Genomic DNA, 27671 nt, shown 5'->3' on the forward strand with positions numbered 1-27671 from the left:
AGAAGAGGGAGGGAGAGAAGGAGCGGGAAGAGAAGGGGAGGCAGGGGTGAGACACAATCAGAATGACACGGGGGACGAGAGGGCCGCAGGGTGACGGGACCCAAAGACAGGTAAAAGGAAAGAAGAAGAGAGAGATTAGAAATAAAGTGCAGAAAAGCACAGCACTTAGTGTAACTATAAGCACCACTGGCCCTCTATGGAAGCGCTGCGAGGGCCAGACAGGCACACAGTCCACTCCTGATGCAAACAGAAACCTGCATTTAAGGCTAATTCATCACCAATATACCAGCTCCAATGTTATTTGCTCTAATGAACTTTGACTTGCACACTGCAAAAACTCAAAACCTTACCAAGTATTTTTGGTCGAGTTTCTAGTGCAAATATCTTAATACACAAAAATTAGCTTAAGTAACAAGAAATAGGAGCTTGTTTTATATAAATAATTCCTTAATACTGATCAAAAAAATAGTTGTACTTACTAGTTATAAGTGAAATAATCTGTCATATGAACAGGAAATTTTTCCAATATTATAAGCTGTAATGTCTTGTTCCACTGGCAGATTGTTTTCACTTCTAACATGAGAATATGTCTTGTTAAAAGTGAAATAATCTGCTGGGTAAACTAGTACTTTTTCATCAATATCAAGGAATTATTTACTTCAAGCAAGCTCCGGTATTGTGCTTAAAAGTTATTTTTGTGTTCTTTCACAGATATTTGCACTAGAAACTAGACCAGAAATACTTGGTAAGATTTTGTGTTTTTGCAGAGGTCTGAGTAAATTTAAAATGAGTGGACTATGCTATAGTGCTTGCTCTCTTCCTAAGATATGTCAGTATATTTGTATCTGTGTGATAATATTATTATCAATGAGACTAATCAGAGTAATTTATAGCAAGACAGCACCAAATGATTTGAGGGGAGGAGGGAGCGAAAAAGAAGGGGAACCAAACGGGGATCAGAAGGATCTTGGAGAGAGAAAAGCAGCAGGACAGTTCGCAGGGAGATAGTAACCTGAGCGATCCGGACACCACAGTGGGGAGACGGATGACAGCGATGATGCAGGAGTGGGGAGTAGGGGGGCCGAGGGGTTTACCTATTGACAACCTGAGCCTCACATCGCCGGAGATTTTTACGAGCGCAGCCTCGTCAGAGACGCCCTCCCCCTCCGGCACAGCAGTGCACCTGAACTGCTGTCCAGGAGACAGGAGGCCGTTTGCAACCAGATCTGTGAAATGTCCCGAGCGGCACTACATTGTCTGTCCTGAAAACACCTGACAGACGGATAGACAGACACACAGACAGACAGACAGACCGACCGACCTCTGGAGCTGTGTCTGTTTCTCTGCCTACACTCTAGTTCACACTGACCTGTCTGTGTGTCTGTCTGCAGTTCATGTGCTCAGCCTGGCAGCTCTGTGTATGTGCATGAGTATATGTAGACACTGAAACTACAACTGCATCCCAATATATCAGAAAAAGTTTATTCATTTAATTAAATTCAAAAAGTGAATCCCGTTTTGCTTTATTCTGCACAGAGATATATATTTAAAGTTTTTATTTCTGTTCATTTTGATGATATTGGCTTACAACTATAATCAAAACCCAAAATTAACTTTCCTAAAGGCCTAGAACAGGTTACTGTCGATCTACGGGCTACAGAAAACATGTTCATTGCAGTTTTTACACAAAATTATTCTTAGAAAATGAGATTTCAGTTCTTAGGGCATCTCATCCCTATAAATCCAAATAAGCTGCTGCTGGCCACACCCCCAACTCAACGTTTACACTCACACATGAAAATGGCTGCAAATAGATGTGCAATTACACAACCGTACATCTTTGAAAAGCAAAAGTAGAGCCTCCTGCACAACCAACAAGAATGTAGCAAGTGGTTTCTGGATGTTAAGTCAACAACAAAACATTTTATTTTTTTCCAGCATCCATTGTACAAGGCATACAGTGGTACAACCAGCTGACCAAACGTGCCTGGGTTGCTAGGTGACGGGGCTAGGCTGGGCAGGGGTTGCTAGGTAATGGTGCAGTGCCCATCAGATGTGACTTAACAACTGGGATAGTTTTGAAACAGCTTATTTTCCAGACACCAAAAAACATTAACTCATTGCTAAAAGAAATTATTGTTGGGTTTTTTTTTATATAATGCTTGGGCTGTTTTTCCAAGCAGTTGAGACCCAAATGGAAGTACAACAATGTGTAAAATGTGAATTTTACATAATAGGTCCCCTTTAAAAGCTTAAATAGAATTATAGGACTATTGAAAAAATGTCTTTAATAAAGAAATATTGATCTGCTGAATGGTATGTTCATGTACGGTAAAGTAAGTCCACTCAGTACTTGGTCAGGGCTTCTTGCATGGATTATTGCGTCAATGCAGTGTGGCATGGAGGCGATCAGCCTTTGGTAATGCTGATGTGTAAAGGAAGCCCAGCTTTCTCTAAAAGCAGCCTTCAATGTTGCGTCTGGCATCTCTCGTCTTCCTCTTAACAGTTTTAGGCCAAGCCCTGGAAATGTCTGTGTGTGATGCCTCACTATAATTGAAGTACACTTCTTTTGAATCTTCCCCAAAGCTACACATTTTTCTACAAAGTGCTTTTTCCATCCACTCAACTTTCAGTTAGTATTGGATGCAGATGTAGGCAGAGGAAAGACTTTAGCCGCTCAACCTCTCACAGCCAGCTAAGCAAGGTTGGTGGCTTACACTGACTTATTCACTCTTTGGTTACCTAGCAACTCACTCACTCTTTGGTTACCTAGCAACAACTTGTTGAGTAACTGACTCAGCACAGCAGCAGTTTAAATTTTTACCTCCGTGCCTCATAACTACTTAAAAATATACAATCAAGTGGAGTGAAAACTGTGGATAAAACAGAAAAGGTCTCACCACCGGTATAATTATCGATATCAACTGATATGAAATGCCTATATTGTGATACTTTTTAAAACTATGTCGCCCAGCCTTAGTTTTAAGGTCATATTTTTGTATCAAAATGCTTTCATTTACCGGTCTTGTGTAATTGTCCTACTTTCTAGAAATCCAAGCATTAGGTTTTTGCCGTTAGTAAGCCATGATCATCAAAACTGATGGAAACAAATTCCTGAAATATTTCACTCTAAATGTAGTTTCACCTTTTTAAATCCATTTACTAGAATTGTTTTTGGAAGAAATTCCAATTTACTCTAATCTGCCTTTCTTTGAGAGCGTAGCTTGCTAACACTGTGATAAATCTGTGTGATGTGTAAATTACACCACACGTGTAAATCTGAAGTGATGGACTAGGATTTTATCTCAAAGCTCTCTTCTCAGCATTGATTCAGACTCTGTGTTGTGTTTCTCTCCTGATGGACCCTGGCCTGAGATGGGGGTCAGCAGTGTGAAGGTGCCAGATGGTCCAGATGTGGCGACAGAATCGCAAGGTTGATGTGTGTCTGAAAACATTCAGCATGTTTTGTCTGTCTGTCTTCCTGTCTGTCTGTCTGTCTGTGTGTCTGAGTGTCTGTGTTACTCACGGGAGGGGCGGCGCACTAGAAAAGGGGGGTGTCCACCCGGCCCCCGGGTAATTATAGAAGGGGGCCATTGCCCCTCGCTGAGACCCCGAGGATGCCTGTCTACGTGCCTGATGGGAGGTGAAGGGGTCCTCACTCTCGCTGTCCGAGTCGTCATACTCCTCTGATTCACTGTTGGCGTCCATGACGGAGAGAAAAAGCAAAAACGGGGAAACATAAGATCAAGGAAATGGAAACCATTGAGTCTGTGTAATTAGTTATAGTTGGTAGATTGAGTAAATTCAGTGTCAGCCACATTTATAGGAACCCACTTTTGATTTGAGAAAATCTATTCATTATGAATTGGTGAGGAATCCATGCACTACTGTTTTTCACAGTTATTGGTACCTTTGCTGACAATATTTTTGCACACCCGACATATATTTTGGGAGAATTATGTAGTTGAAAAACCCATTGATGTTCTATTTTCAGTCACTGTCACATTTTTTTCACAGTCCTCCACTGACTGGAGACTGAGCATGAGGCTCTTTTCCTGGAGCACCTGGACCTGGACTGATTGATGCTCAGATCCTTAAACCTTGTACTCATGTAGTCGGGTCTTTACAAAAACGAATATCTTTTCCAACCATTTAAAAAAATAATATCATACACATGAGATCAGTTTCAGAATAGTTTTCATCCACAAACTTGCAAAATTCTGCCCAACCCCTTATGAGTTTGGTATGTTGTTTTAAACATGCCAAACCTATAGGGGGCAGCATAGCACAAAGCTAAAACCTGCAAGTCTCTCAAATTGTTTCAAAATAACCACGACTCCCTGTTAGGAATTAAACATGGCGGCAGAAGGTTCATTTGCGTGAACAGATATATAGGTTGAATTACTTTAAAGTAGCGTTTTCAAATAGAAAATTATCAAAATACAAGGCGATGTTGATTAGAAATCTTGCCAAAACCACGTGCGTCGCAGACTGTAATGCGCTGGACACTAAATCTCCGTTTTCCCAAGAACTCAAGCAAACAAATGAGAATTTTCTCAAATCTCCTCTTTGTCAGGGTCTTTATAAATAGCTGGTTAAAGTTTAAATTAAACTGAGTTTTTGAAAGCACATAAAATCTATTAGATTTTCCAGATATATGACTACATGTGGACCAGGCCTCTAATATCTGGACATGCTAGTGTGCACATGCCTTTAGATGTAATGACAAAGTAAAAGATAACACTATATCAAAATATTCTCCATCATAAGTGCCACAGGTTTCACAAACCATTCATACCTCACATGTACGTCACTGAGTGTGTCAAGTGAAATAATCTGCCAGTTAACGATTTTCCTCAATGATAAGGAATTATTGACTTAAAACAAGCTTTTATATCTGGATGAAAAGTTCCTTCTAAGTTACTTTTGTCTTCTGTTTTCACTAGAAACTCATTTAAAGTGTTTGGTATGATTATTTTCAACAATCACACATAGCAAAATCTCTCAGTATCCTTATAAAACTCTTTATGATCTATTTAAGGATCGTTGTGAATATTAAGCTACTATTACCACATCAGCCAAGCCTATGCAGTATGTATTCTCTTAAATTAAATCCAGTGTTTTTGTGCACACTAAATGTTGAAAAGTATTGCATATAATACAGAAATCTGTAATGTTTATTGTCATAATGAGCTTGTGTAGGAGGCATGGACTGTGAAACAGTGGAGTAACAAATTCATCCTGACATAAATACTTTCTGTTTTTGAAGCAGGAATGTTCACCATCGACAGTCGTAAATGTTAAAGAGTAACAGATATTTGAGCCATTCGAATGCCTGCATGATGTTTTCTTTTTCACCTGGGAAAGCTTCTCCAGGCTCCAGGCAGAGAGCAAAGGATGGCAGTGAAGGCCAGGCCAGAGAGGAAAGAGTAAAGGGAGAGGTAGAGCAATCCCTCCATTCCGTCATAACACAGGCCTTTGAGCGAGTCAATGTAGTCCTAAAGGGAGAACAAAAAGGGATACGATGCTCAGAAAGTTTGGAGGTTATGGTTTGGGGATGCTTGATTTTAATGCTGTACCTTATTAAGGATCCTGCAGTTCAGCAGTGCCACCAGCTGATGAAAGTTGCCCTCTGTGGTGTTGAGTATCTGCTGAACCTCCCTGAGTGATTTCTGCAAGTGGCACAAAGTTGACAAATGTGAGAATTTTCCTGTCGAGTCTTTCACTTGCAGTTTTCTGTGCAAAAGCTGTTGCCTACCTCGGCTTTGGGGAACTGTGGCAGAGCATTCCTGTCCAGGCTGGAGAGGTGTGTGTGGATGCTTGACAGCGCCCTCTGAGACTGGGTCAGCAGCTAGACCCAGAAATTCACTGAGGTCAGTGCCATCACATGCTTCTGATTTGCATTTTCACTTTTACTTTTGTTTTTGGAGTGTAAGTGCTAATCTGACAGTACGATGTTCATCATTGAGACTTTTAATCATTCTTATGCATTTCTTAAATATTTTGTGTATTTTATTCAATGCAGACATGCTCAAATAATTCTGCATTAATAATTCAGCAGATGAGCCATTTCACACTCCAGAGAAATCATCAAAAAAAAAGCATTAAATGGTTTCCTGTCACAAGCTATCCCTCCGTCTCATCCCAACACAGGCCTTTGTGGTATGACACAAAGCATAATCTATACATTTTTAAATATTAATTTTGGCACCAGTGGATTTTATTCAACATTAATTAGACAGAAAAGAGGATTAAGGGAATAGGGGAAGACGTGTAAATGCTGTAAAATCGAGTAAAATTGGAACGAATGCTGTGCAGCTCTGGATGAGAGTTTAGTGAAATTATTGAACATTCTATCAGCCATATTATCTATTGATATTGTTATTGATACATATATTGTTTTTTTTTTCCTTTCTGACTTGAGTTTTATTAGTTTTCCATAAAGAAAATTACACTGCAGTTCTACACTTAACAAGGCATAAGCTAAGCAACGGTTGGTCTTTGTGGACTCTGGAAAAAATGTCCAAAACAGTTCTGAAAGATTGCTATTGATCTATATTGTTATTGATTTTAGACCTTTCAGCCTCCACTCATCTCACTTTGTGATTTTACGTTTCTGTCCACATTCTGTCTCAGTTGCCGTCACCCCCAGTCGCTTCATTGAAATACTGCTGACAAGTGACTGTAGAATATTTAGCAGATTGTAAATTTCTCAACCACGAAACTCTTCTGTTGTTAATTTGTGGTGTGTTTTCTCTGCAGCTGGATGAGGCAGATTTGTTCAAATAATCACGGTTGGTTTGATCTGATGAGTTCATGTAAACAAACTGCCCGTACATTAACATCTCTACTTCTCGCCCTTGTGGGAAACCTTACATTCCACTTTCTTACCCAGTGCTCACAGTTTAACGTGCTGAAACATTTCCACGTGACTGAAGGCGATCACATTACCTGCTGGAATGGACTGTTCATGCTCCTGCTGCAGGTCAGGTAATAATCCAACACGTCTGAATGGCCAGCAAAACAGCAGCACACAAAAGATCAGCGCAAAACAGAAAGGAACATTCATCTGGTATTGTTTTTGATTCTGCTCTCTGAGGCACATTTAGGGCAGCAGATCATGTACAGGGCAAGGGATTATTGTTTTTATTTTTTTACTTTTCCAGAAGCTGTACCATCTATACCTGAGCTGGTGCCGGTGGTGATCTGGGTGGAGTTGAGGACGAACGTGTTTGGTTCAGAGCAGAAGTCGCTGAGGGCCTGCAGCAGGAACCACAGACGGAGAGAGATGGGATGACATGACAGGAATGATGTTAGCAGATGTTAGTAGAAACATTGGCCAGTTGAAATGTTTAACATATTTAACCGCAGCTCAAAATTTACAGCAAGCATTGGTTCAGTTTGTTGAATCCTCCTTTCTTTTTACCTATTTTCTATTTATTTTATTTTTGATTTAATCTTCATTTCACCAGGAAAATCCCATAGCGATTAAAGTCTCTTTTCATGTAACAGTGGCTACAGGTTAATTAGTGCTTTCCCTCCTGAACTTATTTTGAGTAGGATACACTTTAAAGATCCAGTTATTTGCTAACGTGTTCGGACTCCTCTAACTCTGAAACATTTTTCACATTACAGCCACAAAAAGGTTTGCAATTTATTAGCTTATTGTGTGTAAGACCAACTATGAGTCTGTATTTATTGTATCTTTTATTATTTTGTTTATCATAATACATTTCTTGTTTTGTTAAGACTTTTATTTTAATTTTATTGTTGTCATGATAAATTCTAAGTAAAATTGTTTTTAAAAAATGTGTGGATTGTTCTTTTTAACCATTTCGTCCACTGTTTGTTCAATCAATAAACAAGAAAACATGATTAGATATAGTTACTGTGTGAATTGTAAACTTCTTTTTATGTAACTGCTGTCCTAAAAAAAACTGCTTTACACATGGGTATGTTTCTCAAGTTTTGCAGCCTTTACAGTGATATAGTTGCCTAAAAAAGTAATAAATAGTTCTCTTTCAACATTCGTTTCGGGGACACGACCCCAGCGCCTGTCCCCCAGAAGCTCTGTTACATCACGCCAGTCTTGACTGGCCGGTAGAAGTGACGGCGGCTCCAGGAGGAGGGGCTTCATTCGCTGTATAAATGCCTGACAAGCGATCTTCAGTCTAGCACCTCTTCTCGCTCCCAGAAGCAACTCTCAGACGGCTGGTAAGGTAATTATTGAGCTAGCTTAACTGTTCACAGAGCGAGCTAACAACTCGGTCGCCGATACCGTTATCGCAATAGCAGCACAGAATATTGCAATAAAACTTCAAGTCCACATCGCCCCTCGGATCATCACAAAAAGTTGGTGAAGTGGAAGGAAAATGAAATGATATTTTACATGAGCTTTGGATCTGTGCAGCTCCTCCAGAGTTATCATGGGTGTCTTTGCTGCTTATCTGATTAAGCAGAGAAGCAGCCTGTTTAGGTGAATATGATATTTTAATCTGGTATTATTTAAGGGTATCAAAACAAAAGTGGCTTAAATGCAAATGTACGTCATAGATCCCAAGTTTCATCCAATTCACAGTAAAACCCCATTTTGTGTTGGTCTAAATCAAAAAAGCCCTATAAAATACTCTGAAGTTTATTGTAAGAATGTGATAAGATCTGAAAATGTTCAAGTGCTAGACCAAAAAAAAAAAAAAAAAGTCCCAGCTTGAGTTTGCCCCACCAGAAGAGGGAGTGAAAGCCCCACACAAGCAGGCTGGCTGACAGACTGGAACCACTGACCCAACACAGTGCAGACTGGGCCACATCACAGCTGCTCCATTGTTTCCCTGTCAGTAGCCAAGGACAGAGTGGCTCTGTGTGGATGTACACGCTTTGGGACATCTCCCACCAGCCCCACATGACACTGGGAAACTGAATAGAAAATATATCCACACTTTCGACTCTTTTGATGGATGAAAGCAGCCCCGCAGCCCCCAACCCGAGACAATGGCGGCACTTTACAACTAAAAACGGACATTCTTCGGCTGCAGATGTAAACAGGTTCTTCATGCTCCATAAATGTCAGCCTGTCTGCAATTTTAAGGCTGAAACAGTACAGCAGGGTTTGACCTTTGCTCCCAAGATTGTAAATGTACATATTTGCACGCTTGGTGTTATTACCCAATAGATCAGGCTGCAGCAAAAGCTTTGTGCTTATCCCACTGACAGCAAGCTGATTGTTTCTGCTTCCTGATCCTAAAATGCACTCCCCAGCTCTTCCTGTCCCCTCCTCACTCTCGCTCAAGGCACTTCTCTTCATCTTTTATCTTTATTTCTCCAAGCCAAACGCCCACAAACTTGCAAGTACACTTGCGTGCAAGAACACGCACTCTGGTGGACAAATGCACTTTGTTAACAAGCGTGCACACGCTCATTGAATCTTTAATCTCTGACCCATTTTCCTGCCGTCTTGATTCTCTGCCATGACTGCAGCATTCCCTACGAGGCCGGGCTTTTCACAGTTTAGCACAATGGAGACAGAAATTAAACACAGGCCTGCTGCCATCAGGGGCCAGGGCTCCTTAATCCATCATCTCTCAACTGCTGGCTTTCACTGACAGTCCCTGGTATCGTTCCTGTTCCTGCCCAGTTTTTCTGGATCCATACTCACCACCACCGTGGCCGTTTCCAAGCCCAGGGAGCCCCAGCTAAGGAAGAGAGCCAGCCATGCCAGCACGGTCATCCTGTGAGGAGGGAGGGGAAAGCAAACACTGCTCAGCCAGAGGGACACTCAGTACATCAGGCCAGAGCGGTTTCAGTCTGCAGATAAAACACAGAGTTCACTCACAGGATGAGCAGCCAGCGGGCTTGCTTGGCCAGTCCAAGCAGGATGAACAGACACACTATGAGGTCGAGCAGCAGCAGCAACACGTACGACAGCCACCTAAAGAAACACGGAGATTTTCACATCAGTGATCAAACAAGCAGAAGCAATTTTCTCCTAAACGCAATGCAGCAAAGAAAATATCAGTGGAGTTAATCACATTCAACCTTTAAGTATTAAAGCTTGTACCACAAGACATGAAGGGTAAAATTAAAATGCATAATCAAGATGAATAAATATGATGGGATTAAATAAAATGTATATTTATTTCAAACAACTGGTAAAATGTCCTTTATCATGGCAAGCATAAAATAAATATTTTTTACTGCCATACTTTTGTATCCTGTTTAATTTTTTGTTTGATTTTATTTAAACAAAAAAAAATTGTTAAATCAAATTTGACCAAAAATGTATTTTGATAAAGCAAACTTGATAATTTTTGATATGATAAGTTATTGTATCAAAAACGATATGATACACTGTTCTCAAAATTATTTATAAAATTTATCAAATGTTTTACATTTGATAAATTTATCAAAACAAAATTAATAAATTTTGATTCACCAAATCAAAATTTTATATCAAACAAATCAAATTTGATAAAAAAAAATTATTTATCAAATAAACATCACTAAAAATAAACAATCATTTTATTTTTATTGTTTGAAATAAAAATAAATCAAATTAAACAAAAAATAATCAGGATACCACAGTTTAATAATTAATCTTCAAGGCCCAAGAACAGGGAAATGGTTAATTTGGCAGCAATGTGTTAATGTCTCATGTGAAGACAGTCAATAAATGAGCTACATATCCATCAATGAGGCTGTTTTGTTTTTGTCACAGTTCAACAGCCAATCATTATATTATATTTTCTATACTTAGTCATTAAATATTAAAAAACCCTGCAATTTTCACTATTTATATTTGCTATTTTTAATAATGTGAAATTGTACATTGTCATTTTTGCATAAATCTTATCTGTGTATTGTTTAAGACGATCCAAAAAATGCAATAATTTTCCACTGAATAAATATTTATCCACAGAAATCTCTTTAAACTATGATAAACAACCTTACCTGTAGTCCTCATTGACTATCAGCGTGTTGGCGGCCCACCCAGGGGTGAAGGGGTTGGGCAACAAGCTGCTGGTGGGCACCACCGTGGGAACCACAGAGGGCGGGACGGGCGTCAGGGGCGTGATGGACGCCCCGCTGATGCTGCTGTCGTTTCCCGGCCCCGCCTCCAGGCTGGACCGAGCCAGGGAGATGGAGGAGAGGAGGTTTATCACGTTCTCGGACAGTCGCCGGCAGTTCCGCGTCGACACCAGGAACGGCTTGCTGCCGGAAAACATCTCCTCCATGGAGCTGAGAGGGCCAGAGACGGAGAGCTGCAGTCCAGTAATGGTGTCTGAAATCTATGAGGGGAGGAGAGGAAGAGCGTGAGGGCGAGCTGAGTGGGATAAAAACCACAAAACAAGCATAGTGATGCTTATAATTGCACATAAAAGTAGCTGCATAGAGAAGGAGACAGTGCTAGTGCACTTATAACCTAAAACATCGCTAATAGATTAGAGAGCAGCTCCCTTTAAGAAGGGGACGTCTGAGTCAGAGCACCTAAAAGGGACTCTGTACATTTCTCTAACCAGGAGATTTAATCAATTAAGTCTCTAAAGTCCCCAAAAACTTTTCAGTGAGTCAAACTTAATCAAAACTATGAGGGGGGTGTTGATCATGATGAAAGAAACGTCTCCTAGACAGGAATGTGATCTCTACAAGCAGATCTCTATTGATTTGCATTTACACAGAGTCAGCACATCAACAGACTTCGTGTCTCATTTAATCTGTCATCCATCTGAATCCTTTACCACAGAGATTAATCTGCTATTCTACAGTACAAATGAAAGTTTTAGATTTTTTAAAATCTAGTTTCCTGTAAATTAGCTTACTTATGATTCAAATGGTAAAGACTCAATGGTTATATTTGCAGCACTCACCAGATTAGAGACGCCGCTTGTGAAAATGTGTAATTAGCCTTGAAATAATATTAATCTTTTATTGCAGGAGACCACTCTCATGCTAAAAACATTGAGTTTTGATAACTTTATTAACCTTTTTCACAATCCCACTCCCTGTCCGTGAAGACAACATGAATCTGGGTCCTCATTTAGTCTGGTGAGCCACATTTTTGGTTGTTTTAAACTATTTTGACTGTAAATATAGGTACATTAAACTGGGAAAGTATTTTCTTCCAAAACAAAAACACATTTGCTTTGTGAAAGGAACTTCATTTAGTTAATTCATATTGTATTTTTTTTATGGAGCAAATTGCTCAAGGTAGAAATCACAAATAGAGGAAAGATTCACTGCAAAGGTTGCACATTCAATAATTAATCATATGATGAAAAGGTCACCTTGCTGTTACTCAAACTATATTTAGATTGCTTAGGATGATGCAGCTTTTTAACTTTAATGCCACACATAAATATATCTGTACAAATGAAAATCCCAAATCCAATTTGTGTTGCTGTAACTTCTAGACATTCACCTCTGCTGACACTTAGGCTAGTTCACACTGCAACCCGAATTGACTCAATTCTGATTATTTGTTAAAAATGATTTTTTTTTTTTTTTTTTTTTTTGACCTGGTCGTTCACGCTTCCAAATATATGCGACCTGTAGGTAATCTCCAATGTGAACTGCAAACGACCTGAAAGTGTCCCGAATGCGCAGTAGAGGACGCAGTAACGTCACACACTGAAAGCGTGCTCAGTGTTTGCGGAAGTAAACGTGGATGCTAACGGTGGAGCGTAAGCTTGCGGTTTTGAAGTTGTCGTCCGACAGGAGCCAGCACAGTAACAACATAACATAACATTTATTGTCATTTTCTCATTATTATTATTAACATTATTCTAATTTTTGTCCGCCATGGTTGTCGTTATTTCTTCCCGCTTGCACGTATCAGGACGCAGAATAGTGAGGTTTGTGGAGTATCAATGACTTGTTTTCAGACTGTCATAAAAAGATCATATAGATTAGCTACAGGTTGTATTAAAGCAAAAAAAAAAAAAAAAAAAAAAAAAAGGAAGAAAAATCAGAATTAGGTCACTTCGGGCTGTGGTTTGAACGCAGCTGTATTAGCATCGTTACCCTGACCTCATGGAGGAGTGACATTTAGCAGTCTGACTCACAAACCGCTGCCAGACCACAGGACAAATCGACAAGTTTGCATCTGATTCTTTTTCCTCTGTAAAGCTTACCACATGTGAATCTGCCCCTCCCTCCTTCCCACACAAACAAACAAACAAACAAACAGCATCAAGCAGCGCAGTTAAACACTCCGAATGACATTTTCCTGGGATGGGGGGGGAGCGGGGGAGCAGCACTCACCAGCAGATCGATGGAAGCTAGCGTGTAATTGGCTGTGAGAAGAGACGAGGTCAACTGATACATCCCATCGTGAGCCTCGCTGTTGCCATAGAAACCGATGCCTATGGCAACACTGCAAAGAGGGGAGGGGGTAAAGAAAAGCATGAGAACAATGTTGGAGGGTGACAGGCAGAAAGTAGGATATAAGAGCAGATAAATGCAATGTTTAATTCAGTGTGTACATTTTAAATGAATGTGACACGGGGGAAGATACGAAGTGCTTTGGATGAGCGTACCAAGAGTGAAGCAAAAAGGAAAGGAATAAACAGATGACAGCAGCAATAAAACACGAAATCAGGCGCCTAGATGTTAACAAGCTCCAGGGGAGAGGGGGTAAAAAATATTCAAAATGTTAAACATAGTGTTTACACATTTCTCCGTTATTCAAATATTCAGATTAAGGCGCGGGCCAGATGTTCATCAAATCCCCTCGAACCCAGGAGAAATGGTATGACCCAATCCCCCACAAAGTATGTGACCCAGATTAGAAAGCAAGCAGGGGAAATGGAGAAATATGTGTTTTTTATTTCAAGCTGCCAAATGTGAACCAAGCCAGCTAGATCCAAGCAAAGGCCAGCAGCTGAGGGCTCATATTAGGCATATTCAACATTATATTTGCTATTCATGCACAGAGAGTTTTCATGTCAAGCATCAATGCGGATGAGGCCCTAATATTTCATTGCAGTCCATAAGGGGGAGACACGAACCACTCTATCATCCTGCAGTGTGTAAATGAGAACAACATTATGGCAGCTGAAATCAAATTTGCTGCACATTACCCCCCTGCAATATAGCGGAGTAGCAATAATATAACAGTCTGAACGCATATAAAAGTACAGGAAGTGGAACGTAATGAGCATTAAAAGCATTAAAGTGCACTTTGATTTCCTTGCACCACACAGATGGCTGAAGCTTTAGATGTACAGCAGAGTTTCCCTTGAGTGACTCATTCTTCCATTATACAAGAGGTGCATGTTGGACAGATGTCAAGCAGTATTTCTGAGCACTGTACGGTAACCACAATGTGCAGACTCGATGAAAGCACAATCAGCGGAGACGTGCGGGGGGAACAACTGGTGGGTAAAGGACCAGCGGTTTCTGCGCTGGGACGCTCCAAACACGTAACGCTGTAGCAGGCTGTGGTTGGGAAATAGGATAATAAAATGACTGTGTGGAAAACTGAAAGCCACATGATGGAAGTGACGATGTGCGACCGGTGATGTTTGCACTTTTACTGCTCAGTTTAATCTCAAGCACCTAAATACGGCTTAATGTCATGCTTTTCTTCTTTCTTTTTTTTTTTTTTTTGGATTTCCTCATTTTTCTGCGTGCTGTTTTTCTCTGTCACACTGATCAAAGAGAATTTAAGAGGAAATTCAGCTTACAATGAGTCTGCCGTGACTCATCAACTAAAAATAAGTTGACACTCTTTGAATGAGGCTTAGTGCTAATGCACTTTGAGGTACTTCCACACTGACTTCACTTTCCAGACAATGTGGCTGCTTCTAATAGTGCTAATGTTTGCTTATGCAGTTATGCAGCATTGCTGAAGAACAGCCAGATACTGTGGTAACATTAAAAGGAATTTTAAACCACTGAAGGTTTGGCTCTGAATTATTGTGACTTCAGTTCCTCTTTTCTTCTGTTGCAACACATCCTCAATTGGTTGTTGTTAGCTTTGGGATTGGCATTAAGAAAGATATGTACTGTTAAACAAGTACCAGTATTTTCCTCCTGACAAATTTAATGTGTTTTTGCTCCTTGTTGCTCAAGTGATGTAATTATGCTGAAAAAACACAAAATCTTAACAAGTATTTTTGGTCTAGTGTTTAGTGCAAATACTGTATCTTAGTACAGTATTTGTACTATACTAGATATTATACAAATACTGTACTGTACTTGAAATAAAACAAAATTAACTTATAAATAACTTGTAAGTTTGTCTTAAGTAAGCAGTTCTTCAATGTTGATGAAGAAGATTATTTAACAAGACATTTCTCTCATGTTATAAGCGAAATAATCTGCCTCTGGTCAAGCACCTTTTTGTCAATATTAAGGAACTGTTTACTGAAAACAAGCACCAATATTTTTATGAAAAGTCACTAATAAAATAGTGTTATCTTAGTTCAAGTGTACTAAGATATTTGCACTTGAAACTCAAAGTTACTTGGTAAGATTTTGGGGGTTTTTCAGTGTAAACAATAGTTGATTCCACATGATCATAACCAGATCTGGCAAAACCACAATTTTTTAATTATATATGCATTTTAATTAAAAAAAACCCAACCTGGGTGCCGTTACCTACCAACCCAAGGGTGAAAAACTGATTACACCTTCTCTTAAATGGGAAATTATCTGATTATAATTATTATGTGTTATTCAGCAGGTTAGGAGAGATCTCCAGATTATACTATAAACCTGTTCATAAAATGTTTTGCCCAAAATCATTTTTACATCACGGAAATCATACAGTATAGCTTTGAAAAGCAGAAGCAGAACCTCCTGCACGACCAACAAGTGGTTTCTGAATAATAAGTCAACAACTCTTTTCCATCAGCCATTGTACAGCACATACACTGGTAAAACCAGCTGACCAGACATGCTGGGCATTTGCTTGGGTTGCTAGGTAACAGCACTGGGCTTTGTTTGGGTTGATAGGTAACAGGGCAGTGCCTGCCAAATGTGACTTAATTTTCAGAAGTTTTATGAAACAGCTCCTTTTCCAAACACCAAAAAAAAAAAAAAACATTAACTTATTGTCAAAAAAAAGAGCTTGGTGGGTTTTTTTAAAGTGTCCGGGAATTTATTTGGAAGCAGCTAAAACCCAATTGGAAGTATAAAAACATGCAAAAAGTGAATTTTTCATATAAGGTCCTCTTTAAAAAAAAACAAGATTTCCAAGTTGGACCTTTCTGTTTCTTTGTATTTTCCAAAAATACAGCTGGGTTGTGTATTGTAATTTGTATTCCCTCACTTAATAATGTAAAATGTGTTGTTTTGTTAAAAAAAACAACACTATAAATGTGTGAGTTTTTCTCACGACAGTTTTTCTAAATCTCTGTAGTGCTGATGAAGCCCAGCTCAGCTCTCACCAGCACAGTGTAACAGCCGCCACCGCCACCCAGGTGACGCAGCAGATGCCCCTCCCCTTCTTCCCGCTGTAACCATGACCCGTGCTGCCGTCTTCATCATCGTCCTCCTCCTCCGAACCCTCGTTCCGGTCCCCGCGGTGACAGCAGCAGTAATGTATGAGGAAGGACAGGATCACCAGGAGGGAGATGACGAGAGCGATGGCCGATAGACTGGACAAAATGAGCAGAGTCTGTGGGTTAAAAAAATAGGAGAGAAGAGGGAGAGGGTGAGAACAGCAGATGAACTGGGATGTGTTTGGGAAAAAAAGCAATTTCAATTCAAATAATCATTAATAATTATTATAACGTGCTGGACGGCTACACTAGCCAGAGACTAACAGCAACAAAACGCAGCACAAATCGGAAATCACTTCTGTCTGTAGCCATCAGATTAAACAATACCCAACTGAGTGTCTTTAAGTCTCTCATTTATAGATTTGTTTATAGATTAACAAACAGTATTTCCATGTGTATTCTTGTTATTTCATTTATTTTATATTTAGAGATATTTGACTAACACACTTATGTATATATTTTATAAATGTTATATTTCTTATGGTTATTTTTGTACTTACTAATATTCAACACCTTGGATGGAGTAATTGTATAGTATTGTATTCTATTCTATTCTATTCTATTCTATTCTATGCTATTCTATTCTATGCTATGCTACATTATGCTATGCTATTCTATTCTATGCTATGCTACATTATGCTATGCTATTCTATTCTATGCTGTTCTGTTCTATTCTAGTCGAGGTTATTCTAGCCTGGTCTATTGTAATAAAGATGATTAATTTGAGAATGTTGAACTCTAGAGCTGATCAGCAGGAGTATACTTCAAACAAACAAAGTAAATACTTTAATAGATTTTAAAAATGTTGCAAACTTGAGATAATTCTTTGTCTTCTATCCTTTTTTCAGAGGCTTTCAGCTCTAAAACCTCTTGATGTCTCTCTGTTCTGTGGTGGATTTCAATGCCACTAAGCCATATCAGACTCTGCTTTTGACCAGGCTCCATGTCACAAAGTCAACATCACTGAAAGGCATTTTGCTCCGACACATTACCGCGGCATTATCCTTCATCCATCTGCCCGTCTATCATTCCTCCACCTTACTCCCTCTGTCTCACCTCCTGTTCTCAGATTCCTCTCCCCGCCCCAGCCGTTTCCCTCACGTTCTCCCACTCTCGTTCTCCTCTCCCCCCACTCTGCCGTCTCTTTCCTTCTTTCTATCCACACCACTGAATCTCTATTAATAATCTGTGACCTACTTAAATACATTCGCTGCCACTCTCTCTGGCTCCCCGCTCTAACTCTGCTCGCCTTTCCCTCTCTGCCCAGTTTTCCGCTCATCAACCTCCACGTATTACTCATCACCACTCTCATCCCCCCCCCCTCTCTCTCTTTCTCTATTTCTCTGTCTCCAAGCACTTTTGGTCTCTTTTGTCTTTCTGTTCTGCAGAATAATTTCTCCTCTTCCTTCCCCAACCCACCTCCTTTTTTTGTACAATGGAAGCTGAACCAAAAGGATTGAAATTGTGCTTTTTTACTGCAGAAACACTTCCATCATCCAAACAAAAGCAACTATAGAAACATGCAACCTCAAATTGCTCTACATAGATCCAATTTGCACAGACACACTGCAATATATCAGCAAAGAAGAGTTGGGCAAGAGCTGAGAGGTAACTGCACAGCTCAATGTAATCTTCCCTCCTGTAATTGGGTCCATTAATAAACAAGGACAAGAGGCTTAAATGCCTGTAAATGCTGTTGTGATGGATCTGCAGGTGTTTATGGAGGAATTAAGAGTCTGTCTGGACAAACAGTCCATCATCCCACTAACATGTACCAAACTGTACCTGCATACACAGAAACAGTGGGTTTACAAGGTGGTTGTGGTGAGAGCCCGTTACCTGCTGGTACTCCCAGCTGTCGGGGGCGAAGATGTTGTCCCTCATCTGCATGCTGAGGTCCAGCCGGGGCAGGGCATGACACATCCTCACCCATATTGAAGGAGAATAGCTGGGCACTGTGATCATGGCGGCCATTTTCCACTGCCAGCGGTCCCCTCCTGCAGGAGGGGAGACACAGAGGTCATCTGGACCTGGATGTGAGGTAAGAACTAAAAAGAAGGGGAAAAGGGAGTTGCAGGCGTGAAGGTTTTCCTAAGTGCGTCTTGGATGCGACGCTGCAGAGCCAATGAGGTCTTAGCATCTCAAAGTCGTTCTGACAGGTGATCGACTGGACTGAAAGTTTTTGGGAGGTTTTTAGTCTGGTAGAATCGGTTCAATTCGGGACCACAATTGCAACATTTGTTACATTTTCAGCTACTGTGGTTTGATTTGTTTGACCGCACCGTGTCAAACAAATCAAAACCTTTTTTTACCTCCTTGCCTGTGGTGGAGCTGCATCAAGAACCACACAAGAAAACAACACCAAAACCTATGAAGAAGACAAGAGTGCAACTTCCTTCTTCGTGAAATGTAAACTAAAATGTAGTTACAGTAGATTTTAGCGGTTGTAGAATTTGACTTTTGTCTTTGGTAAAAGGCTATAAGCCATTTTTCCCTGTAGAGTTAGACTCACATTTTCTTTGGTTGTATTTACCCAGAATGCCATGCACTATAGTCCATTTCCTGCTCTGGTCCACTTGGCATTCACACTGCATTCAAACTGCACCAGAGTTCACTTCACCCAAAACGAGACCGAGGTTTGTAGGCAGACGTGAGTTCAATTGTGTGTTCACACCTCCCCAAACAAATTGGACTTTTTAGACAAATGCGCTAGAGTTCGTTTAAAGCGCACTGGTGTAAAAGCTGGTGTTTATGTTTTGGTTGCTCCAACACTAGAGGTTCTTCTAAAGGTAACTTCAATGGGTTGTTGTTCTGCAGAGACCCGCAAATTATCCATCAAGTGAAATCTTTGAGTGCTACAGCAGCAGAACATGTGTGTTTTGCAGCATATTTCATCTGTATCTGTATTTCCCAAGTTTTTAATTGAGAAAGATTACTTCTTCATTTTAGAGACTTTTTGTCAAATGTTTTTCCTAAGTTGAGATGTTTAAAATCGCTGTTTGTGTTGTAATCATGTGAATTTGATATCCAGCGATGATTAAAAACCCTGACAGAAATTATATAATAATATATAATTCATAGTTTCTGCCCACTACTGCGCCTTTCAGCTCTATGAATTAAAATTGAAATCATCAACTCCTCCTTTATGGATCACTTAGTCAAACCCTTACGGCAAGCTGAACTGGTGAGATCCCAGGTCATGTTTCAGAGCAGGCAACTGGAATCACAAAAATAATAGGGGAGTAACTTCAAACTCAATATGCTTGTATTGTGCAAAATTAAGCAGATTCAGTGCTTTAAACACAAGAAAAAAAAACTAACATGCATCAACCCAGTGCTTCCTGGAGCTGCTTCTGTCTGTGTTTGTGTCATATCCCTACCACATCCTCTTACAGAAACCTGGTCCCTCTCCCTGCAGTCATTACAGCTTCATGATTACCTTCCAAGGTGGACCAGTCATAGAATATCATTTTGTGGTTTTCACCTCCTGTGCATCCATGTCGCCATGTTTTACGTTGACCATGAAGCAAGCAGAACGAACACAGATCAGGTAAGAACGATCCGAACAGAGCTTGCACTAGAAACCCCAACCGGATTAGTTTTCATTGCTTTTTCCACATCTGCCTTGACTTGTTTTGACTCTGGTACCAAGAAAATTCAAAGATCCTCATAGAAGTTAGTAGATAGATTTGCTTTGGATAGAGATGTGAGAGGAACCAAATTGTTTTTTTGTTTGGTTTTTTTTTTTAGATTGATGACCAGTAACTGGACAGTCTGAATCAGAAAATATCCAATTTTATATTTATCCGCCACGGCATCGGGCTGACAGAATGGGAGAAGTTGTTGCAAAGAGCTACTTCAATGAGATGCTTTAGAATAAAACAAATCTCCATTATCCATTTGAGTTTTCACATTGTGTAAAGAAACAAGCTGGATTTGACATGCATGCTGGTAAGGTTTTGGAAATCTCAGTTATAGTAAGTAAATAAGATACACAGAGATTGTTTTAGTAATGCTAGGTGCACCCAAAGTGTCTATTGTCAATTTAAGATGCTAAATCATTCTGTATTTTCTTTAAAATATTAGTGAAACCTTGCTTTACAATGACTGCTCTCTCACACACAATGTGTCACCTCTACTCCTAACCAAATTAGGACCTCATATTTCAGGATAGCTAGAAAATAATATTTGTAATACTATTTTTGTAGCTTTAAAACAGAAATTAGAATCAGCTATCATCAATGTAAACACAAAATTCAAATTACACCTCCAGTTTAAATCTCTGGTTTTCTAATTTATCCAAATTCAGACTCATTTCCTTAATTTTGAGATAACTGGTTCATTGTTTATTCACCTCTGTTTTCATTGAAATCCTTGAGACGGTGTAGTTACGGTGTCCTTCCTTTTTCCAAAAGGAAAAAAATCTGGTTCACTGGTTCATAAAACCAGTGGCGTTTCTGAATTTAGTGGTGAGATGATAATAACTGGACAAATGAATAAACGACACAGAATGATCCTACAATGTTCTGCATTCATATCATCCCAAAGCTGGTCAATGGGAGCAAATAGGGAGGTCAAACCCGGTTAATTAAAACACAGAGAGGAACCTTCATGATAAAGATGGAGGCAACAGGAGGGCATGAAGGAGACTGGTAAAACACCACCACAGATTAGGAGTTCATAAGATGAGAAAACAGGGAGAACCATTTATAACAACAGTACAAATAGAGGGTTACAAAGCTCTGGACTGTACAGCTCCACATCACTAATCTGCATTCAAAGTAACAACGAATCATTCAATAAATAAAACTTTCAGCATGCACAATGTTCTACTTTATTTCTGTTCCTATTGATTACTCACACAGTGGCGGCTCAGACGAGGCCAGACCTCTGCGAGCTCAATACAGTGCATGGTAAAAGTTTTGATTCTGCCACTTGTCACAATCAACAACGCCCACAACAGTGTCACCATTCATATTTGGGTTGGTTTACTGGCCCAGAACAAGTTAACAGATCGCCCACAGGCCAGACAGGGCCCACTCTAAGCCCATTACAGTAAGCCTGTTCACCTTAATGGGTCCAGCAGCCCAACTGTCACAAATCAAATCACTGCCAGCACTCCATTTCTCTTATTAAATCTGTGCCGAACATGTTGGCTCAAATCACATCACATCCATCCACCCATACCTCAGCGGTGTAAACACACGTGAGAACTCTGCTGTGTAAACATGATGGATGAATTAATGAGATTATTTCACTTAAAGCTTTGTGAGAGACATTTATTAAACTTTGAGCAGGAAAACATGGGAGAGGTGCAATAATCTCCCATTAATTCATGTTAAAATGATATTTTCTTTCAATCCTTAGAATTCAGTCATCTCCGTTTGTTTCATCGCAGAAGACAGTTTGGTTTTGTCTAATTGTGCTGCTAGTTCTACACTTCGTTTTGTATAGATGGCGTTTTAGGGTCATTGTAGATGGACTAAAGGAATAAATTTCTGCCAAAGAAAATTCTGAAATTTTTAGAGTAATCTCAGAAACTTTCTAGAAAAGAATTGGAAATTTTCTGAACTCGTAAAGTCGAAAATCTTTACGAGTTGAAAATTTCAAAAATTGTATTTTCATTATTTTTGGGGCTCAGAAAACTCCAAGCTTTTTCTAGAAAATTTTAGATTAATCTTGAAATTTCAGCATTTTTTTTTTTTAGCAAATTTCAGATTTTTATAGCTAGAAATTTTCAAGTTTTTTCAATAAATTATAAATCTCAAAATTTATAAGCTTCTTTGTGGACATTTAGTCCTTTTTTTTATAGACTCTGGACTTTGTTAAAATTGTATTTTTTTCTCTGTAGCTAACATTTGTTCATATGCAATGTGAGGAAGCTTACCGAAACTCCCTGCACTGCGCAAACATCCCACACTGCGAAGACAGAAGTGCCGATCCGAACGACTCAGCTGTTAATTCGACATTTAGAAGCAGCCTTTTCTGTCCAACAAACTTTATTATTAACAAGTGACAGTAAAATAGTGGAAGAGTAGCCAACTTGGACTGAACAAACCTGCTATTGCTAAAACTACAGCAAAACGGCGCAGAAATACTACGTCATCGCTCACAACTCCTCCTTCTGTTCCCCGAATGTCCCTGTTAAAATGTTACCGGAGAAATTCCCTTTAATGGGAGGAAACCCAGACGGAGCAATGAAATGAGATCATAATCCAGTGTGTTGCGTATTAAAGCAACAACCAGAACACCCACAGAAGAAAGTTTACTGGACCTCTTTTATCAGAAGTGTTGACACTTCACCGACCAGACGGCGCTGAAGACGCCACTGTTTTGTGACTGTTCCCGTTAGACTCCATGACATGGAGTTGGAAAATCCTAAAGCCTACCGCTGGTCACCTTAATGGCTATATCTGTTCAATTCAGTTGCTTGTTAAAACAAATTCACATAGCAGAAACTTGATGATTTATTTATAGCCATTTAGATGCGATGAAGGTTTGCAGAGATTGGTGTTAAATTAAAAACGATATCCAGTGTGGAGCAATTGTTTGGATGTTAGATGAAAATACAGCTGAAATAGTCCGCTCTGTGTGCACAGCAGCAGAAGACCACAATGAGAGGAACTCAAAGTATGGCTCCATCCTGCCTTGTTTGACTGGTTCAGGCTGCTGGCAGTGCGGCAGTGTGGCAGCTTTTCTTCACCCACTTTGACCCCCTCAGTACCAAGTGAGCATCACTTAAATGCCACAGCCTCCCTGAGTATTTTGTCCATCTCTTTGTGACCACAGAGCACCTCAAGCAGGAAAACACACTTTGTCAAAAACCTCAGATCATCTAAAACTGTTTTTTTTGGACTTGACAATAGCCTTCACACAGCAGAGCTGGTTAGAATACCCAAAGAGTAACTGATCAGAATTGATTTAATATATAAAACAGACGTCATATATATATATATATATATATATATATATATATATATATATATATATATAAAAATATATATATATTTGTTTTAATATATATATATATATATATATATATATATATATATATATATATATATATATATATATATATATATATATATATATATATATATATATATATATATATATATATATATATATATATATATATATATATATATATATATATATAAGAAAAGAAGAAAACTGTGAAACCAGTCCGCAATGCAATATGCCAAAATGGGGTGAAGTGCTTCCAGACCCAAATGGCACAGCAGGCTCAACAGATATAAATAACCAAAAAATAAACAAACAAGAAGTCTCACTTTAACTTTAGCTAGGCGTGTCTATATCTGATGCATTACTTGTTTTATCATCATTCAGTGAAGTTACTCACAATGGGTAGAGTATCCAGAATAATAATAGTACTCAAAGTAAAATGTACGGTGCAACTAAAAAGTTACTCAAGTAAATGTAACTAGTTACTGCCCACCTCTGCTTCACATTCAACGGATTTGGATCCAGTTGGCCACATTGGATTCATGGATTTGCATTTGTCAAATATGATGCCATGTCAACATGAACTAAAATATCATGAAGAATGTTTCCGTCACCTTGCTGAATCTTAGCTGTGAATAATCAACGCAGTAGAACCAAGATGTGCCTTTTAAAGTGGCCACTGACTGTGATGGAGTTGTGCTAGAGTCCTTTTCTATTGATAAACCTATAGAACAGTTATTGATGTGATCAAACACTCCCTAAAACACACAAACACTTCTGTTCTCACAGTTTATGACTTTTAAAGGCCTGTATTAATGATCCACTTATCTTACCTTGCATTCCATTTTCATGTTTGTCATGGAGCCAGTGTAATCCACTTTAAAATGATTGATTTATAGACAGAACAAACGAGCATCATTTGAGTAGCTGTCCACAAAGCAGACGCTTCCCAAAACTCTCTCTGCAGCCCAAACATGCTGAACAACTCCAGCCTTTTGAGATGAAAATTAATCTGTGGGATTAAGACATAAACCTCTCAGTTTTAGATGTTTTAAATTAACTCCTTTTCTTTGTAAATCCAACATACTGCACTCACAACTCTTGATGGTAATTTGAGGTAGCTCACCTGTTCAGATTCAAGTCAGCCCCAACCAAATGGTACAAATGTTTGGATTCTTGCAGTAACAGGTGTGGCTGTGAAAAAGCAACTCTAATCCATTTGTTTTGGACATTTTCTGCCTCATGACATATTTGGAAGGTCTTTCACACCCTGTATGAAGCCCAGAATGTGAGCCTTTACCCTTTACTTCTTGTTTTGTCTCAGTGCTGAAAGTTTCATTCCAATAAAAACAGTAAATATGATGAATTTGATGAGATCTGGAGTCTTTTCCTAAATTTCATTCAAGTCTTCATGTCAGTGGTACGTCTGCTGAATTATTATCCGACCCGTTTCTTTCTCCTTTTTTTTTTTTTTTTTTTTTTTTTTGCATTTGGTTGCTTGCCTTCCTTTAGTGGAAGATTATGGCGACATGTCCCAATCTCCGTGGATCTAATTGTGAAACTGCATCTCATACACTAAGTAAATATTAAAATTTAGCATATTTGTATCAATATAAACTTTTAAAAACATTCTAAAGAAGATACCGTCTGAAACCTGCACATGTTCCAACTAAAATATTTATCCTACCCTTTAACCTCAGCCTTGTTTTTATCGTTTTATGACCTCAATAAAGCTGCTAATGTTTGATAACTGTGAAAGTGTGCTGCTTGATCCTATGTGTTCTTATTGAAAACAAGAATTTGTAATAAATATGCCAGTACACATGCGGTGTGAAGAAGTAATTAAACGTAATAAATGTAAAATGTAATATAAATCTTTCATCTGGGGTGGAGTTTTGTGTTTATGTTATACGAAAAGCTTATTTTTATAACAAAAATTCACAAAGAAAAATGAACGTCTGAATGCCTAAATGAAAGGAATATTTCTTCACCTGTTGAGAAAAAATGCAAAGTCGTGCATTTTAATGTAAGAACAAGTAGATGGAACATGAAGTAGATCCTTAAATTAAGATCTTCAGGAAGTTCATAAAACAATTCTTTAGCCTTCATCCTCTTTTGCACATTAACATGACTGAAGAGTTGAAGATTTATGACACTTCGTGTGAAACTCCAGGTTGAGATTCTCCTCCAAACCTAAAAAAATGGAGGATATTTAACGCGTTGTGGAGCAGGGGGTTTGCTCAACAGCTGTCACAGATAGGAAACCTCAGGGACACATGATATCTCTTGCCAGCTTCTTCTTATAATGCCTGTTACTGTTGCATAACTGAAGACAAATAAATGAAGCGAGTCAAAGGGGACAACAATGGGGAACACCAGCAGAGAGATGGAACAAACCCGCTGGCTCCAACCTCAAGAGGAGCTTGAAGGAATTAAAAAAAAGAATACAATCTGTTGTCTTGTTTGTGCTTGAAGCTCACACACAACTCTTCACATACTGAGACTCCATGATGTAAAGAAAAAGGGCCATTTTGTGAGGCAGCTAATGGGGACGGGGCTGAAGCTTTGCCTGTCAACTGAACTTAGGATCATCTTTAGCGCATGAAAAATCATTGGCACCTTCTTTGCCCACCTCCTTTCCCAAGACCGATAATCTGAAACAGACGATAAAAATAACGTGCATCTGCAGCCAAAGTGATACATGTTTAATTTTGCCTCATGAAATCAGTTTCGATTAAATCCCCAGCAGCTTTTCTTACAGCTTCATTTGTGAGACATCATGCAAAAGCTTTAAATCCGAAAAGTGAAACCCTTCAAAGTGCCGCTGACCGGAGCTGTAGAGGAAGTGTCCAGCAGGATGTGAAGTTGAAAGGGAGCGGGCACAAAATGTGTCCTCCCTAAGTGACCAAAATCAAATGACTTTCGGCAAGCCTCAATTTGTAGAAAAAACCCCCCAAAAAACTGGATGCAATCTAACCATGCCCAGTGTTATCAGGGTAACTGGATCTTCTGTAATTGACAATTAGTGTCTGCTTCTATAAGATTTATGAACCACCCACAACTAAAAAGGATAATGGTCCCACAAAGACTGATCTATTAGCAAAAACCAAAAGCACTTAGAAAACAAGTGCAAAAAACCTGCATTGTCTTTTCTGTGTGAGATGCGCATTTACGTCGTCTAATGTTTAATTCCAGTGATTATTAATCCCCACAGCAACAGCAGCAATTAAGACATGGCGACAAGCGAGGGATCAGTTTCTTACCTAAGTCGGCTGCTGGGAGATTTCTGTCTCCTTCTGTCTTCTCTCTCTTTGCCGGTGTCCGTGAAATATTTACCCACTCAGAGAGCTATAGTGCCTGTCGTCAACGCTGGACGTGCTTGAAAATTGATCATCCTCAAAGAAACGGCTCAGAGACATGCCAACGTGAGACGGGATGAAAAACGAGGGTGGCAACTGTAACAGCTGCTGAAATATTAAATGGTCAATAACTGTGTGGTTGTCTGGTGACAGTGGAGAGGTGCTTGTGTTGATGGATGGGCGAGGAGCTCTCGGCGAGCAGGGGTTAGCGAACGAGAGAAAGAGAGAGAGAGGGAGGGATTAGGATTGAGGAGACACCCCTGAGGGACTCTTTATCGTTGCATTGTAGCCCTTCGTTGCTGAACGCCCAAGCGAGTTCAAAACGTTGCACTGACACGATGTTGCTCCAAGATAATTAATCTGTTAACGCGGATTAGTGGGGTCTAACCCCTCACTCGCTCCCTTCTACCGCCGACCCCCACCGAACATCTAAAAGCTCGCCCATCCAACCAACCAATCTCTGCCCAGACCACCAGAGCGAATCCAGCTCAGGTTACCAAGGCAAACTGTAAAAATGTACTGACTGGAAAATTATTGTGGAAGCTTTAGCACACCACTCACACCTTACATGAAAAACTGTGCTCACATGAAAACTGGAGGGGTAAAAAAAGCAGAGGAAGAATCACGAAGAGGCACACACAGATGAATTTGGGGATGAGAAAGAGGGGGAGGGGGACGCAGAGAACAGGAAAACCTGAGGAGAATAAAAATGCGGGTTCCCATGGAGGGATGCTGAGAGAAAGAGGAGGGAGGGTGAGAGAGATGGAGCAACTAACAATGAACAGAAAGGGGCAAAGCAGCGTGCAGTGGATTTGTAGGCGAAGGCAGTTTCCAGTGGAGGCTGCAG

General features: G+C 39.6%; 1 protein-coding gene across 5 annotated transcripts in view; it reads right to left on the reverse strand.

The window, feature by feature from the left end:
- The window catches only part of ttyh1 (tweety family member 1), a 29265-nt gene extending 1851 nt beyond the window's left edge, over positions 1–27414 (reverse strand). The window contains exons 1-14 of one of the 5 annotated variants that reach the window (XM_044115914.1): positions 26729–27414; positions 18339–18496; positions 16386–16615; positions 13255–13366; positions 10945–11282; positions 9830–9925; positions 9653–9725; positions 7185–7260; positions 6952–7007; positions 5759–5851; positions 5580–5672; positions 5359–5498; positions 3527–3694; positions 1–1188 (exon numbers count right to left, since the gene is read on the reverse strand). In XM_044115914.1, coding sequence (XP_043971849.1) covers positions 1131–1188; positions 3527–3694; positions 5359–5498; positions 5580–5672; positions 5759–5851; positions 6952–7007; positions 7185–7260; positions 9653–9725; positions 9830–9925; positions 10945–11282; positions 13255–13366; positions 16386–16615; positions 18339–18473 — 1668 coding nt within the window. In that variant the 5' untranslated portion in view covers positions 18474–18496; positions 26729–27414 and the 3' untranslated portion in view covers positions 1–1130. Of the gene's footprint in view, positions 1192–3526; positions 3695–5358; positions 5499–5579; positions 5673–5758; positions 5852–6951; positions 7008–7184; positions 7261–9652; positions 9726–9829; positions 9926–10944; positions 11283–13254; positions 13367–16385; positions 16616–18338; positions 18497–22386; positions 22923–26728 lie in introns of those variants that run through there. The other 4 variants (XM_044115913.1, XM_044115910.1, XM_044115911.1 and 1 more) reach the window with 4 other exon arrangements.
- Between the last annotated feature and the right edge of the window lie 257 nt (positions 27415–27671).

The sequence above is a fragment of the Gambusia affinis genome, linkage group LG05, assembly GCF_019740435.1.
Source record: "Gambusia affinis linkage group LG05, SWU_Gaff_1.0, whole genome shotgun sequence".
NCBI lineage: Eukaryota > Metazoa > Chordata > Actinopteri > Cyprinodontiformes > Poeciliidae > Gambusia > Gambusia affinis.